General features: G+C 43.1%; 1 protein-coding gene across 1 annotated transcript; it reads left to right on the forward strand.

Annotated features, from left to right (window-relative positions):
* Window positions 1–3,843: 3,843 nt before the first annotated feature.
* LOC124046934 (neurogenic differentiation factor 1-like) lies at window positions 3,844–8,929 on the forward strand. The gene is made up of 2 exons (XM_046367693.1): window positions 3,844–4,016; window positions 4,648–8,929. The coding sequence occupies exon 2, from the start codon at window positions 4,657–4,659 to the stop codon at window positions 5,725–5,727; it is 1,071 nt and encodes a 356-aa protein (XP_046223649.1). The 5' UTR covers window positions 3,844–4,016; window positions 4,648–4,656; the 3' UTR covers window positions 5,728–8,929.
* The last annotated feature ends 9,747 nt before the right edge of the window (window positions 8,930–18,676 follow it).

Raw genomic sequence — 18,676 nt, forward strand, 5'->3', positions numbered from 1 at the left:
CAATGATAAGACAGCCTATAGAGAGGAGGTCAGAGACCTGGCAGTCTGGTGCCAGGACAATAACCTCTTCCTCAATATGAGCAAGACAAAGGAGCTGATTGTGGACTACAGGAAAAGACAGGCCGAACAGGCCCCCATTAACATCAACGGGGCTGTAGTGGAGCAGGTCGAGAGTTTCAAGTTCCTTGGTGTGCACATCACCAACAAATTTTCATGGTCCAAACACACTAAGACAGTCGTGAAAAGGCCAAGACAAAATCTTTTACCCCCCCAGGAGACTGAAAAGATTTTACATGGGTTCCCAGATCCTCATAAAGTTCTACAGCTGCACCATCGAGAGCATCCTGACCTGTTGCATCACCGCCTGGTATGGCAACTGCTCTGCATCTGAACATAAGGCACTACAGAGGGTAGTGCGTACGGCCCAGTACATCACTGGAGCCAAGCTTCCTGCAGTACAGGACCTATATAATACGCGGTGTCAGAGGAAAGCCCATAAAATTGTCAGAGACTCCAGTCACCCAAGTCATAGATTGTTTTCTCTGCTACCACACGGCAAGCAGTACCGGAGCGTCAAGTCTAGGACCAAAAGGCTCCTTAACAGTTTCTACCCCCAAGCCATAAGACTGCTGAACAATTAATCAAATAGCCACTGAACTATTATATTGACCCCCCCCCACACACACACTTGTTTTGTACACTGCTGCTACTTGCTGTTTATTATCTATGCATAGCCACTTCACCCCTACCTACATGTAAAAATTGCCTCATCTAACCTGTACCCCTGCACACTGACTTGATACCGGTACCCCTTGTATATAGCCTCGTTATTGTTATGTTATTGTGTTACTTTTTATTATTTAAATGTTTTTACTTTTGTTTATTTGTTAAATATTTCCTTAACTCTTCTTGAGCTGCATTGCTGGTTAAGGGCTTTAAGGGCTTGTAAGTTAGCATTTCACGGTAAGGTCTACACTTGTTGTATTCGGTGCATGTAACAAACAAAGTTTGATTTGATTATAATGTGGATTCTGATCCAGCCATTAATTCATACATTGTGCCCCTGGCTTCAGAGGATGGAAGTTCAATGTAGCTAGATGTAGAAGGCTAATTTTAACTAGCTAACATTGCCCATGAAAGGTAGTTAGACTAGCAAACAAGCATTTTAGCCAGGTAGCCTAGGACAACAAAAAATAAACGTTTGTATTTTATGATAGAGTGATAGACCATTTCGGATGTCACTGTTTCGGATGTCACCTACTGTTTCGCATTTCGGATGTCACCTACTAAGTGTAGGTGATTTGATGATGTTGAAATGTTGAAGTTGAAATGTTGCTGGAATAGTGGAGGCAGCTCCTGTTTTTTTTTGCGACTTGTGGTAACTCTTATGAACACAGAGAAAAGCCTGGCTTTTCTTGTCATCCATGAATACATGAATACAATTATCCATCAGCAGGCCTAGGCTACTGTAGGATATATATACATATACTGAACAAAAATATAGACACAACATGCAACAATTTGAACGATTTTCCTGAGTTACAGTTCATGTAAGGAAATCAGTCGATTTAAATAAATAAATTAGGCCCTAATCTATGGATTTTAACAGACTGGGCAGCCATGCGTGGGCCTGGGAGGGCATAGGCCCACCACTTGTGAGCCAGCCCCATTTTTCCCCACAAAAGGGCTTTATTACAGACAGAAATACTCCTCAGTTTCATCAGCTGTATGTGTGGCTGGTCTCAGACAATCCAGTGGATAAAGAAGCCGGATATGGAGATCCTGGGCTGGTGTCATTACACGTGGTCTGCGGTTGTGAGGCTGGTTGGACGTACTGCCAAATTCTCTAAAACGAGGTCGAAAGAGGCTTATGGTAGAGAAATGCACATCCAATTCTCTGGTAACAGCTCTGGTGGACATTCCTGCAGTCAGCATGCCAACTGCACGCTCCTTCAAAACTTGAGACATCTGTGGCATTGTGTTGTTTGATAAAACTGCAGATTTTAGGGTGGCCTTTTATTGTCCCCAGCACAAGGTGGACCTGTGTAATGATAATTCTGTTTAATCGTTTTCTTGATATGCCACACCTGTCAGGTGGATGTTGGCAAAGGTGTAATACTAACTAACAGAGTTGTAAACAAATTTGTTTTCAAAAATTGAGAGAAATAATATTTTTGAGCATATGGACAATTTGTGGGACCTTTTATTTCATGAAACATGGGACCAATATTTTACATATTGCGTTTATATTTTTGTTCAGTATAAATTGGTTTATTTAAACGGACTTATAAATAAATAAAATATTCCCATTGATTCTTGAAGAATATAACTTATAAATGTCTCATAAGCTTAGTTCAACTGTCCTACCATATCAGAACCCAAAAGAAAATTGTTTTTCTCCAATGTTTGTAAACAAAGTAAAACTTTAATTTTGAAACCATGGATGGTCAGTCCTTGCATCCATAGCTCTGTCTATGAATTTGAGAGTGGTACATTTCTCCAGCCTCATCCCTCAGCTTTTTACCAAAACAACAGCTGAGAGTCGCTTTGTTATTTTTTCTACTGCTGATTGCTGCTTTAAAGATATTAATAATTCATCCCTATGTGCTTATGGTTGCATTTCCATGTGACCAAATGCAAGTAACCAATGATTCTATCCTCAATATATAAATTACTCATTTTGTGAATGACCAGACAGTCCGTATTGTTTTAGTTTGGGTAGCAGATGATGTAATTTTCATTATTTATATGGGGCACATTTTATAGTCCAGCTCTATAACTATTCTGCTTAAATATTAATGATTTCTCTCGTGGTTCAGTTCTGTTTTGATTGTCTGTTGTTACCCCCACTTGTTACGGTGTCTTTCTGTACAACGGTCAACACGTCGATTTTGTTGGGGGGGGGGGGGTAAATTGAACAGAAGACTGCAGATTTTGGACGTTGCATCAGGGTAGTGAGCTGTGAAACAGGCTTTTGTTAGTGCGCGTGCGACTCGCGTGCCGACCAGCAGATTGAAAAAAGGGGGAGACTCCAGGTTCATTACTTCAACCAGCTCCGTCCAGACCATTACAACCACTGTTGCCAATCAACATCACGCACTGCTAGAGATGGGGGAAAATAACACTTCACACAACTATTGCAGATAAACACGGATGCAGGCAGCAGTGAGCAAAACAAAAAAAGTAATGCAGTTGGTCTAAATTCATTGTTGTAATTACAATGTTGCATTGTATATAATTACTTGCATTAGGTCTTCTCCATGGATAGCCTACTTTTATTTGATAAAATGTCTCACAGCAATATCATGCGCTGAAAAATAGATATGAAGGGCCAGTATGGGACCTTTACGGCCAACAAGGGCCTTATTCTTGTCTTGGTGACTTGACGTGTGTATTAGGCTATTTAATGTCTTCAATATCCGCAAAGTGGGCTAATGTGCATTATTCTATACACTAATGTACATTATTCTATAATTATGATATGTATGATTAATAACATCATAATCAACCCATTTATAAGAGGACACACGTGGGGAATGGGTTGGGCTTGAGTATTAGTAGTGATTGAATATGTCCTATGCTCGAAAGGGTTAATCCATCCTGCGGGTCCACACGGATCCACGGAGGCCCTAACTGGCGACAGATGGCCACTTTCTTTTGGCCACAAAGGAGCGGAATACAGAGCCCTGGCGAATACGAATGGGACCGTGTCACGTGACGCTTGGGGCCGTTTCTGCTTGACGTAGATGGACCATATGGCGCGTGCCGGGAGTAAGGCCATGGGTGGGTGGAGCCTGTTCCTGCCAGTCATTGGGTGAAGCGATGGTGATGGTTTTAGGGATACAACCATAGAGACATACAGGTTCATCTTTCTCTCCCAGTCCCTTGCAGCATCAGCAGCAGCACTATATAACACGAGCATCCGTCGGCGCAGCCACATTACAGTCCATTCACCGGACCTCACACTTCAGGAGGGGCATGCCAGAGTCATAACAAGATCATTCTGCAAAACATAGGTATTTATTTATCAATCATATAATGTAATTACTTATTTATGCAAATGTGTTGGGTGAAAGGAATGCTGTGATTTGTATGTTACATTGACATAAAGCAGGCTACAATTATTCAGCAGTTAAAGGTTTTCTGAACAAGCTTGAATTATTTATTGATACAAACCTTCTCAGGTGAGAGGTGATGTGACCATTTCGCACCTGTTACAGAAAGGAAACAGTGATTCGGATATTCTGATTGATATTCTGACATTTCAGATGTCTCAATTTAACTGGAGATTTAAAAATAAGTCATTGTAAATAATTTTGATCAAATTGACTTGTTATGTCAAGCTATTAGGTGATAATTGAATAATTGATGTATTATGCTCCTATGTTTTGGTTTATCCTGACCACAAATTAATGTTCTACATTTTGCTCTTAAACTCTTATGAATTTTTATGACACATATAATCATCGGTATTGCAAAAGTAATATTGGATCTGATACAAAAATAGTTTTTTTTGTTTGACTTAGATTAGTAGCCCAATGCACCAGTAGCCCATGATCCAAAACGAACTCTTATTGAATAGGCTATTCGTCAAGTACCAAATGATGTTCAAATGAGTCTGCTCACGGTTGTCTTTTTTATTGACAGATTTCCAATATGACTAAATCCTACACGGAACAGACCATGATGTCATCAGAACCCCAGGATTCTGCGACCTGGACTGACGAATGTCAGCGCTCCCAGGACGAACAGGATATGGAGAAGAACAACGGCGCGCTTGAGTCCATGCACGAGGCCCTCGAGGATGACGACGAAGATGGGTTAAACAGACTGGATGAGGATGATGATGAGGAGGAAGAGGAAGAGGAGGAAGATGAAGGCGACGATCAAAAGCCTAAACGTCGTGGACCAAAAAAGAAGAAAATGACAAAAGCCAGGATGCAGAGGTTTAAGATGAGGCGCCACAAGGCGAACGCGCGGGAAAGGAATCGTATGCACGGACTCAACGACGCGCTGGAGAGTTTGCGTAAAGTTGTGCCATGTTACTCCAAAACCCAAAAGCTCTCAAAAATCGAGACTCTGCGGCTGGCTAAAAACTACATCTGGGCCCTGTCAGAGATCCTGCGGTCAGGGAAGAGCCCAGACGTCATATCATTTGTCCAGGCCTTGTGTAGGGGCTTGTCACAGCCCACTACTAACCTAGTGGCAGGCTGTCTCCAGCTCAACCCCAGAACTTTCCTCCCGGAGCAGACACAGGAGATACCATCTCATATGCAACCAGCAAGTGCTTCCTTCGCCGCGCATCCATACTCCTACCAGACCCCGGGTCTTCCCAGCCCTCCATATGGTACAATGGACAGCTCCCACGTCTTCCACGTCAAGCCCCATTCATACGGAAGCGCGCTGGAGCCATTCTTTGAGACCGCGCTGCCGCTTACAGACTGCACTAGTCCATCATTCGACGGACCCTTAAGCCCACCACTGAGTGTCAACGGGAACTTTTCCTTCAAACACGAGCCTTCGTCAGAGTTCGAAAAGAACTACGCCTTTACCATGCACTACCAGGCTGCTGCGGGACTGGCAGGTCCACAGGGACACGCGTCCCTTTACCCGAGCTCTGCGCCGCGGTGTGAGATACCGATGGAAAACATTATGCCGTACGAAGGACACACTCATCACGAGAGAGTCATGAATGCTCAGCTTAACGCTATATTTCATGAATCGTAAATACATTGAACGTGCATCAAAGACTGATAAGCGCGCGTCACGATATGGTATCCTCTTGCCACTGATGCAAAATAGCAATTATAATCCGCTTGTATGTATTTATTGTTGTTACTGCCTTTAGAAGTGCGGATGCATATACATATTCTTTTTCACCTAATGTACTGTATTGTATTCGCTTCTACATTATGGTACAGGTCACGTTGTGGAAATAGTGGTGACCATACTGAGAATGTGTTGATTATCCATGTTACAAAATCACAAGCAATAATTTGGAAAACTATGCAATTTATAAACAAATACTTGGGACAATAAAAAAAATATAATAAATATTTCTATATTTTTCAACCTGCATTTTACAACTGATCTATCCTATCCTGAATAATTTTGTGGTGATTTTGTACAGCATTATTCATTATTAGTTCCTATTTCATTTCACGTAACTCCATGCTATGTTTTATAAAATATTTATGTCATGTTTATATGATGCAACCGTTTTATGAAAGATCGTTATCTATACAGAGGCAAGTGCTTATACTCTGTTGCCTTAGCGATTATTTACAGCAATTCGTGCAAAGCTGCACAATATTGAACATTTTATTTTCCCCCAAAACATAGCCTATCTTGGCTACTTAACAATCAGGAATGTTATATCGCTGAATAAGTGGACAATACACAGAGGATACTTACTTGCAAAGTAGCCTAAATACCTTTATTGTGTATAAAAAGCTTAACTATCACCTGAAAATACTCATTGTATAAAACGAATGATTTATTATTTCATATAAAACATGTACATTGACGTGGGCCATACCCCATGCGAAATCATCTGCAGCACATTTTGGAACAAACCAGGCACCATCTCATTGTGCCATTGCATGAATGTGCAAATCAGTGAAGAAGAGCCATTTGCAGCATCTGATGCTCAAATTCAATGTGTGTTGTATATCGTTTGTAAACATTTTACAATGTAGGAGGGTGTTAGAGCCCATTAGAGGACCGCGTGGCACTAAATTACTCATAATATGTTCGTTACTTATCCTATATTTTATTTCGAAGGTTTAAACGTTTAATTCTCTCCCAATGTGATTCAAGTGTACATAATTGCGTTGAGATAAATGTATAATGCATATCTCATGAGGAGCACTCAATTATTTATATAATAAAGTGAATGAGTAGCCTACAATTTCTATCACTATTGTCTGTTAACCTACCAACATCTCTATTATAGGTTAATAATCCAATTATAAGTCAAAATAACATCTAAAGTAAACGTATAACTTAAACTGTCAAACCACGTGTTTTTAAGGCAAAACTGAGTAAGATTTCGCAATGGTTTAAAGTCCCTCAGTCTGCATGGTTGCAAAATAACCTTGACTTATTTTGGGATAGTCCTTTTGGTCTGGCAAATCATCCGAGACAATCTAGTCCCGATTATTATTTTTCATGCATCACTATTACGCACGATGGATAGTGAACATTTCTTTGCCCATATGTAAACTATATTATTCTCTTAATAAATTATTACAATTACAAAGCAACTTAATATGTGTGAAAATGAGCAAACATCCCCCTATTAAATGTAGGCAGACCTTAAGGCTGAAGGACAAAACAAGCGTTTTTCCTGCCATGCCACGGGTAGCTGCAGTCAAAGGGCATTCACATGCCTCCATGGCGGAGTCCCAAATGGCACCCTAATACTCTGGAGCAGAACACCACGAGTCCTAGTCGAAAGTAGTCCACGATATGTGCCATTTAGGACTTACACCACAGTGTATGCAAACCGAGCTAGGCACATATGTTACTTCTGTAAGGGAGATTTTTAATTTATGAAAATTATATTGTGTATGCATAAACACTCACTGGCTGCGTCTATAACCCACAACTACCATCATAAGGGAAAACCCCAGCGAGTGAGCTAGCCAGCCAACATCAATATGGTAGTTATATTCTGCATTGTGCTGTATATTTCCTGTGAAAGTAGTATGAATAACAATTGGTGGGGTATTGTATCCGCCCTTCCTCGATAATATACCAGCACCACCGTTCAATTGGCATGGGTAAACCATTGGAATAATTTAATGACTACATATTAGATGAAAGTAAAACCTTACTGCATGCCCCCCAAAATGACAGAAATATGCAGTCCTGAAATCTGTATCCCATAGCCTCTGTCAACGGGTCTCCAAAACACTTATTTATCATTTCAAACATGCACAGTTTTGTTATTTCAGACCTTTACCCTGGACCAATCAAATCACAGGGGAAGTGCATCCCTCCGTGTCATCTGAATCTTTATAAATGGGCGTGCAGGGTTCCTGTGTTAAATCAGGAACTGTCCATGGTGCTGCGCAGGCTATTGGTGCCTCAGTTGCCCTGTCGAGGTCTATACCTGTATTGCTCAGTTTATAACAGCATATTCCATTGAATTTCAGAACTATATAAAGGCCACTGTTCTATATTTAGTTCGATTGAGTCATAAACCCTGATAATAAAACAGAGTTAAACGCAATGTCATAATAGACATCAGGATAGGCAAAAAAAAGATCAACCAATACCCTACCTGTGCATAACTTAAACCTTATGAATATACAATTTGGATACGGTTATAGCCTATTGATAGACCAGGTTTATAATTACAATAGCACTTTAACCATATAAAATAGTTGATATAAAGTCAGGGTGACTAATAACTGTAGGTGACACCATGCATAATAATTGTCCTACACCCTGAAAAAGGCGGCGTTGTTTGGTTGACCCAACTGCTGGGTTGCAGGCCTTGGGTCACTTCGTTGAGTTGTTTTCTTTAAAAAGAGCAAAGGTGGGTTGTTAGTGCTGGGTTATTTGGTGCTGTGTTACTGAGATATGGCACCGCTGATCAGATCAGAAGACTGGAGGCATAGTTAAGTAGGGGCATGGCTTTCAAGTAGTTCATTTTAGCCATACATATTCATCTGTTCTGTTGTATAGTTATCAAATGGTTGAACATTCATATTTTTGTAGCTTCAATTAGGCTTACAGAAGTGTACAAGTTGCAAAAAGCCTGCAAATCACATTGTTGGGATAGATACCACTTTATTATAACATGTAATACATAATCTTAATATTTGTGAAGAATGTGTAAAATGCAAAAACAATTAAGGTTAACTTAACACGATGAACAGGAATGGCAATTACTCTTTACCAATAAAACTTGATAATACTAGAGATCCCGTCAGTCTCCACATATTTGGGAAATCTGCATTTTTTTTTTTTGCCCCTAATTTGTGGAACAAATGCAGAGTTCACAATAGTTAGATGTGCTGGTGCCACTTAGGCAGTTTAAATTATTGATTGAGGACCTCTATGAAGTTGAATGTGATTACATTTATTATATGTTTATTTTGGTTAATTGTGTGCTGAATTATATTGTTACATACACATATACAGTACCAGCCAAAAGTTGACACACCTACTCATTCAAGGGTTTTTCTTAATTTGGACTATTTTCCACATTGTAGAATAATAGTGAAGACATCGAAACTATGAAATAACATATATGGAATCATGTAGTAACCAAAAAAGTGTTAAACAAATCAAAATATATTTGAGATTCTTCAAAGTAGTCACCCTTTGCCTTGATAACAGCTTGAAACCCGCTTTGCATTCTCTCAACCAGCTTCATGAGGTTGTCACCTGGAATGCTTTTCAATTAACAGGTGTGCCTTGTTAATAAAAGTTAATTTGTGGAATTTGTTTCCTTCTTAATGCATTTGAGCCAATCAGTTGTGTTGTGACGAGTTAGGGTTGGTATACAGAAGATAGCCCAATTTGGTAAAAGACCAAGTTCATATTATGGCAAGAACAGCTCAAATAGGCAATGAGAAACGACAGTCCATCATTACTTTAAGTCCCGATAGTCAGTCAATACGGAAAATTTCCAGAAAAGTGCAGTCGCAAAAACCATCAAGCGCTATGATGAAACTGTCTCTCATGAGGACCGCCACAGGAAAGGAAGACCCAGAGTTACCTCAGAGGATAAGTACCTCAGAGGATAAGTTTATTAGAGTTACCAGCCTCAGAAATGCCCTCCCAAACAAATGCTTCACAGAGTTCAAGTAACAGACTGTGACAATACAGAGGCGGATGCAAGATTGGGGGCAAGCTTGTTCGAAACGGATCGGAGTGGAATGTTCTTAGTAGAAAGCCACACTCTTTGGCCAACGACGTATACCGGAGGCTTCAACCGGTGGCGATCGGCCTTAGCCTTGGTGCGCGCCCTAACCCGGAGAAGAGTCTCACGGGCTCTGCTCCATGCGTGACGGCACCTCTGGATGAAAGCGTGAGCGGAAGGAACAGTGACCTCGGACTCCGTGCTGGGAAAGATAGGTGGCTGGTAACCTAAACTACAGTCAAACGGAGAGAGACCCGTAGCTGCCACTGGCAACGAATTGTGAGCGTACTCAACCATAGAGAGTTGTTGACTCCAGGAAGAGGGATTCTTAGAAACCAAACATCGCAACACTCTCTCCAAATCTTGGTTGGCCCTCTCTGTTTGACCGTTGCTCTGGGGATGAAACCCTGAAGACAGGCTGACACTCGCTTCCAGTAACCTACAAAACTCTTGCCAAAACTTGGACACAAATTGGGGCCCCCTGTCAGAAACTACGTCCATCGGCAGGCCATGTAAGCGAAAGACGTGATCCACGACAGTTACCGCTGTCTCCTTGGCAGATGGTAATTTAGGCAAGGGAATAAAATGAGCCGCCTTCGAGAACCGGTCCACCACGGTCAACACAACCGTCTTGCCCTGGGAGGGCGGGAGGCCGGTAACAAAATCTAGCGCGATGTGGGACCGGGGTCTCGAAGGGACCGACAGCGGTTGGAGTAACCCATCTGGGGGTCGATTAGAAGTCTTCCCAGTGGCACAAACCGAGCAAGCCAAGACAAAACTGTGAATGTCACAAGCCATCAGTGGCCACCAAAAGCATTGCTTAACCAAAAAGCTAGTGCGGCTGACTCCTGGATGACACGCTACGTTGGAGCAATTCTCCCACCGAATAACATCGGACCGACACCCCTCCGGCACAAACAACCGATCAGGCGGGCAACCGGGCGGAGGCGTTACCCCTTCTAAGGCCGTTTTGACCCTCGATTCAACCTCCCATGTGAGTGTGGATACCACTAGGGTCCCGGGTAGGATGCACTCGGGAGTGGATGGGCGTTCGGAATGGTCAAAAATGCGAGAAAGGGAATCGGGTTTGACATTCTTGGAACCCGGGCGATACGAGAGAGAGAAGTCAAAACGTCCGAAAAAGAGTGCCCACCGCGCCTGCCTGGAGTTGAGTCGCTTGGCGGTTCTGATATATTCCAAATTTTTGTGATCGGTCCAAACTATAAAAGGTACCCCCGAACCCTCTAACCAATGGCGCCACTCCTCCAGTGCTAACTTCACTGCCAACAACTCTCTGTTGCCAATGTCGTAGTTGCGTTCCGCAGGTGATAACCGATGGGAAAGGAACGCACAAGGGTGCATCTTGTCGTCAGAAGAGGAACGTTGGGAAAGTACCGCACCTACCCCCACCTCTGAAGCGTCCACCTCCACTACGAACTGACGCGAGGGATCGGGAGCTATGAGGATGGGAGCCGAAACAAAGCGGCTCTTGAGTTTGGCGAATGCAGCCTCGGCTGTATCGGACCACCTGAACGTCACTCTGGGGGAGGTTAAGGCGGTAAGAGGAGCGACTATCTGACTAAAGTTGCGAACGAAACACCGGTAGAAATTGGCGAATCCCAGAAACCTCTGTAGGGCCTTACGGGAATCTGGGCTTGGCCAATCCACCACAGCCTTAACCTTGTCAGGATCCATGCGAATACCTTCAGTCGAGACGATGTAACCTAGGAATGGAACGGATTGTGCATGAAAAATGCATTTCTCCGCCTTGACAAAAAGTCCATTCTCCAACAACCTCTGAAGCACTCGTCTAACGTGCTGAACGTGTTCCTGGAGAGAAGAAGAAAAAATCAGTATGTCATCCAGGTAAACATATATGAACTGATCAATCATATCTCTCAGCACGTCATTGACGAGTGCCTGGAAAACCGCTGGGGAGTTGGATAGACCAAAAGGCATGACCAAATATTCGAAGTGCCCTCTGGGGGTGTTAAACGCGGTCTTCCATTCGTCCCCCCCCTTATGCGAACCAAATTATATGCATTACGTAAATCCAACTTAGTGAACACGGATGCTCCCTGTAACCTTTCAAAGGCTGAGGACATCAACGGTAAGGGATAGGTATTCTTCACTGTGATGTTATTCAACCCACGGTAATCAATGCAAGGACGCAGAGATCCGTCCTTCTTCCCCACAAAGAAGAACCCCGCCCCCGCTGGAGAAGAGGAAGGACGAATGAATCCAGATGCCAGAGAATCAGAGATGTATCTCTCCATAGCCTCCCTCTCAGGAACAGAGAGTGAATATAACTTGCCTTTAGGCGGAGACTCACCTGGCAATAATTCTATTGCACAGTCATAGGGACGATGCGGAGGAAGAGAAGCAGCACGGGACTTACTGAACACCTCCTTCAGGTCGAGGTATTCAACGGGCACGTTAGACAAATCCACTGCCTTCTCTAGAAACACAGAATCAGACACAGACGAACAGGCAGACACTAAACAGGACTCAAGACACTTGTTACTCCACATGGATATAGAGTTATGACCCCAGTCAACTCTGGGGTTGTGTTGGGTGAGCCAAGGGTGGCCGAGAACTAATGGTGCAAGGGGTGAGTCCATGAGTAGAAATGATAGTGTCTCAGTGTGATTGCCAGAAGTGATGAGTGTGATAGGTTCAGTGGTGTGAGAAATGTTGGGGAGTTCTTGAACATTGAGAGCGTTGACGGATATCTTGTGCGTGAGTGAGGTGATAGGAATCTGGAGTTTGTGAGCGAGCTTGAAGTCCATGAAATTACCCTCTGCTCCTGAGTCCAGTAAGGCTTGGGTGTCGTGCGTGTGGGTGGCCCATCTTAGTCTTACCGGGAGGAGAGTAGATGATGAGGTCTTCTCTGTGGTGACACCACCCGATAGTAGCCTCCTGTTTACTACCGGGCCTGATCTTTTACCGGGCAGGAGTGGATAAAGTGGCCCGCTCTACCACAGTAGAGACAGAGTCCTTAGGATCTCCGCCTCTCCCTCTCTTCCCGGGAGAGGCGAGCTCTCCCCAGCTGCATGGGTTCGTGAGTGGAGGCTGAACTGGCCGTGTTCCCGCCGCTGGCATGCCCGCCCTCCGTGTCGTTATACGGTCTGTTAGGGCATGCTCGGCGGCCAATACGACTCAGACGAGCGTCGACCCTCAAGGCTAGTTCCACTAGTCCATTTAAACTCCTGGGAAGGTCCAGAACATAAATCTCCTTCTGGATCCGGTCCTCCAGCCCATGCAGGAACATGTCCCACTGCGCCTCCTCGTTCCACTGACACTCTGCGGCCAGAGTGCGGAATTGGATGGAGTATTCCGATACTGAACGGTCTCCTTGGCGAAGGTCAGTGAGTAGTCTGGCCGCCTCCCTACCCGCCACGGCCCGATCGAAGACCCTTCTCATCTCCTCGGAGAGTGTCTGGAAAGAGGTGCAGCATGGGTCCTGGTTCGCCCACACCGCCGTTCCCCAATGAGCCGCTTTGCCTGATAGCAGTGTGAGTACGAATGCTACCTTAGACTGTTCACGGTTGAAGGTCCGTGGCTGCAACGAGAAATGCATGGGACATCTCGTAAGAAAAGCTCTGCAATATTCAGGATCACCTGAATAACCCTCTGGTGTCGGTAGCCGTGGCTCTAGCAGGGAATCCGGCTCTGGCGGGGCGGGTTGAACTGCCGGTGTAGGTGGCGCAGCGGAACCCCTCAGATGTTGTAATTGTTGGGTCATCTGGGATACCTGCGTCGCAAGGGCTTGTACTGCCCGACCTGTGCTGGAGATGTTCTCCTCTTGTTGATCCATTCTCGTGATACTGCGGGAAATGAATTCGGTCAGACTCGTTGAACTCGCTGCATCCATGGTCTGGTCAGATCGTTCTGTGACAATACAGAGGCGGATGCAAGATGCAAGCAACGATGGTTTAATGCATACAGTTTACAGCAGCAACAGGACAGACAGACTGTACTCAGACGGAATCCAACACAGGGACTAGGGCGCATCTTCCGAAGATAGCGTGCTGAGAAATCCAGGGGAGTGTGTCCGGATGGGTAGGAAGGAGCACAGCAGATAATCCATACAAGGGCGGCGAGAGAAGAGCACAGACACACGACACAACCTCAGGGAAGTAACAACGATCTGACAACAAGAAACACTGGTTACAGAACATATAAAGGGAAGATAAGTGGTTCCAGCTGGCGCAGACAATCAGGCCGAGATTGGGAACCACGCCAACACAAACACGAGAGAGAGAGAGAGAGAGAGAGAGAGAGAGAGAGAGAGAGAGAGAGAGAGAGAGAGAGAGAGAGAGAGAGAGAGAGAGAGAGAAAGAGAGAGGGAGGCAGTGGATTCATGAACCGTGACACAGACATCTCAACATCAACTGTTCAGAGGAGACTGTTAATCAGGCCTTCCTGGTCGAATTGCTGCAAAGAAACCACAATAAAGGGACACCTATAATGAGAAGAGACTTGCTTAGGCAAAGAAACACGAGCAATGGACATTAGACTGGTGGAAATCTGTCCTTTGGTCTGACGAGTCCAGATTTTTGATTCCAACTGCTGTTTCTTTGTGAGATGCAGAGTTGGTAAACGGATGATCTCCACGTGTGGTTCCCACCGTGAAGCATGGAGGAGGAGGTGGGATGGTGTGGGTGTGCTTCGCTGGTGACACTGTCAGTGATTTATTTAGAATTCAAGGCACACTTAACCATCATGGCTACCACAGCATTCTGCTGCGGTACGCCATCCCATCTGGTTTGCGCTTAGTGGGACTATCATTTGTTTTTCAACAGGACAATGACCCAACACACCTCCACGCTGTGTAAGGGCTATTTGACCAATAAAGAGAATAATGGAGTGCTGCATCAGATGACCTGGCCCCCACAATCACCCAACCTCAACCCAATTGAGATGGTTTGGGATGAGTTGGACTGCAGAGTGAAGGAAAAGCAGCCAAACTGTGCTCAGCATATATGGTAACTCCTTCAAGACTGTTGGAAAAGCATTGCAGATTAAGCTGGTAGAGCGAATGGTAGAGCAAATGGTGGCTACTTTGAAGAATATAAAATATATTTTGATTTATTTAGCACTTTTTTGGTTACTACATGATTCCACATGATGTGTTATTTCAATGTTTTGATGTCTTCACTATTATTCTACAATGTAGAAAATAGTAAAATAAAGAAATACCCTAGAATGTGTAGGTGTTTCTACTTTTTGCTGGTACTTTATATGTGTATGTTGTTTCATTATTCCTTTTTTATTGTAAAGGTTACAGGTCTCTCTTGTAAAATAGATGTTTAATCTCAATGTGACTCCCTGTTTAAATAAAGGTTCAATAAAATAAACAAGAGCTATCTGAAAGCAAAGCCTATAATAAGACACGCCTCCTGAAAATATCCTAAGGATTACATAATAAAAGACCCAGCTGCTAGGTCAACCCAGCATGAGAGTAAAAAATATCCAAATAATGGTCCAATTAACCCATATTTGGGTTATTCACGCAACCCAACTGGTTGGGTCAAAATAATCCAGCGTGTGTTCTGCCCAATATTTACCCACCAAAAAACACAAATTGTTTTATTTTTTAGCAATATGCAATTAGTAGTTACATTCTTGTCCCACGATTGCAACTCCCATACGGACTCGGAAGAGGCGAAGGTCGAGAGCCACGTGTCCTCCGAAACACGACCCTGCCAAGCCGCACTAGTTCTTGACACACTGCTTACTTAACCTGGAAGCACCAATGTGTCCGAGGAAACAAAAGTCAGCGTGTATGCGCCCGACCCGCCACAAGGAGTCGCTAGGACAAGGACATCCCGGCCTGCCAAACCCTCCCCCAACCCAGACGACGCTGGACCAATTGTACGCCGCCTCATGGGTCTCCCGGTGTGCTGGCCACTCGGGAGGCCCCAAATTGCGTTATTTTTAATCCAGCATTTTTAAGAGTGTAACATGCTTCAATATAGAAAAATAAAATACATTTTCTTTTGAACTTCTATTATGTTCAGTTTAATGTTTTACAGTGAACTATCCCTAATAGACTCTATGATAATACAGTTTTGCTTTGCATTTTAATAGAAGCTACAGTCAACCTTGTGTCAATCAAAACTACACATCAAAAATAATCTATGGATTTTGCATGACTGGGATTATAGATATGGATCTTTTGGTCACAGATACCTTAAAAAAAGTAGGGGCATGGATCAGAAAACCATTCAGTATCTGACGTGACCACCATTTGCCTCATGCAGTGCGACACATTTCCTTTGCATAGTGTTGATCAGGCTGTGGAATGTTGACCCACTCCCCTTCAATGGCTGTGCGAATTTGCTGGAATAGATATTGGTGGGTGAAACACGCTGGCCGATGAATGGCACGGCAATGGGCCTCAGGATCTCATTACGGTATCTCTGTGCATACAAATTGCCATCAATAAAATGTGTTCATTGTCCATAGCTTATGCCTGCTAATACCATAACCCTACCACCACCAATGTTGTGAACATAGTGCCCCATGACATCAGCAAACCGCTCGCCCAGACAACGCCATACACACTGTCTGCCATCTGCCTGGTGCAGTTGAAACCGGGATTCATCTGTGAAGAGCTCACAACAAGCATGCAGATGAGCTTCCCTGAGACGGTTTCTGACAGTTTGTGCAGAAATGCTTTGGTTGTGCATACGCACAGCTGTCCGAGTGGCTGGTCTCAGACAATCTTGCAGATGAAGAAGCCGGATGTGGAGGTCCTGGGCTGGCGTGGTTACACGTGGTCTGTGTTTGTGAAGCCGGTTGGACGTACCGCCAAATTCTCTAAAACAACGTTGGAGGTGGTTTATGGTAGAGAAATTAACATTCAATTCCCTGGCAGCAACTCTGATGGACATTCCTGCAGTCAGCATGCCAATTGCACACTCCTGAGACATCTGTGGTATTGCATTGTGTGACAAAACTGTTAATTTTAGAGTAGCCGTTTATTGTCCCCAGCACAAGGTGCACCTGTGCAATGATCATGATGTTTAATCAGTTTCTTGATATGCCATAACTGTCAGGTTATCTTGGCAGAGGAGACATGCTCACTAACAGAGATGTAAACAAATTTGTGCAATAGCTGACAGAAATAATATTTTTGTGCATATGGAACATTTCTGGAATCTTTTATTTCAGCTCATCAAACATGGGACCAACACTTTACATGTTGTGTTTATTTTTTGTCAGTGGTGTAAAGTACCTAAGTGAAAATACTTAGTAGTTTTTGGGGGTACAGTTGAAGTCAGAAGCTTACATACACCTTAGCCAAATACATTTAAACTCAGTTTTCAAAATTCCTGACATTTAATCCTAGTAAAACATTCCCTCTCCTAGGTTAGGTAGGATCACCACTTTATTTTAAGACTGTGAAATGTCAGAATAATAGTAGAGAGAATTATTTATTTCAGCTTTTATTTCTTTCATCACAGACAGAATAAGTCTCCTTCCTGAGTGGTATGGCGGTTGCGTGGTCCCATGGTGTTTATATAGATAAAGTCCCCCCTTATCTCAGCTCGCTGGTCACCATAGCATCTCCCACCTGTAGCACACACTCCAGCAGGTATATCTCTCTAGTCACCCCCAAAACCAATTCTTTCTTTGGCCGCCTCTCCTTCCAGTTCTCTGCTGCCAATGACTGGAATGAACTACAAAAATCTCTGAAACTGGAAACACTTATCTCCCTCACTAGCTTTAAGCACCAACTGTCAGAGCATCTTACAGATTACTGCACCTGTACATAGCCCACCTATAATTTAGCCCAAACAACTACCTCTTTCCCAACTGTATTTAATTAATTAATTAATTTTGCTCCTTTGCACCCCATTATTTTTATGTCTACTTTGCACATTCTTCCATTGCAAAACTACGATTCCAGTGTTTTACTTGCTATATTGTATTTACTTTGCCACCATGGCCTTTTTTGCCTTTACCTCCCTTCTCACTTCATTTGCTCACATTGTATATAGACTTGTTTATACTGTATTATTGACTGTATGTTTGTTTTACTCCATGTGTAACTCTGTGTCGTTATATCTGTCGAACTGCTTTGCTTTATCTTGGCCAGGTCGCAATTGTAAATGAGAACTTGTTCTCAACTTGCCTACCTGGTTAAATAAAGGTGAAATAAATAAATAAAAATAAAAATACTTGCGTACTATTATTTGTACTGATGAACGTGGGACCTTCAGGCATTTGAAAATTGCTCACAAGGATGAACCAGACTTGTGGAGGCCTACAATTTTTTTTCAGAGGTTTTGGCTGATTTCTTTAGATTTTCCCATGATGTCAAGCAAAGAGGTACTGAGCTTGAAGGTAGTCCTTTAAATACATCCACAGGTACACTTTCAATTGGCTCAAATGATGTCAATTAGCCTTTCAGAAGCTTCTAAAGCCAGGACATAATTTTCTGGAATTTTCCAAGCTGTTTAAAGGCACAGTCAACTTAGTGTATGTAAACTTCTGACCCACTGGAATTTTGATACCGGGAATTATAAGGGAAATAATATATCTGTAAACAATTGTTGGAAAAATGACTTGTGTCATGCACAAAGTAGATGTCCTAAACAACTTGCCAAAACTATAGTTGGTTAACAAGTAATTTGTGGAGTGGTTGAAAAACAAGTTTTAATGACTCCAACCTAAGTGTATGTCAACTTCTACTGTATCTGTACATTACTATTTATATTTTTGACAATATTTAATTTTACTTCACTACATTCCTAAAGAAAATAATGTACATTTTACTCCATACATTTT

The sequence above is a fragment of the Oncorhynchus gorbuscha genome, linkage group LG01 (genome assembly GCF_021184085.1).
Source record: "Oncorhynchus gorbuscha isolate QuinsamMale2020 ecotype Even-year linkage group LG01, OgorEven_v1.0, whole genome shotgun sequence".
Taxonomy (NCBI): Eukaryota; Metazoa; Chordata; class Actinopteri; order Salmoniformes; family Salmonidae; genus Oncorhynchus; species Oncorhynchus gorbuscha.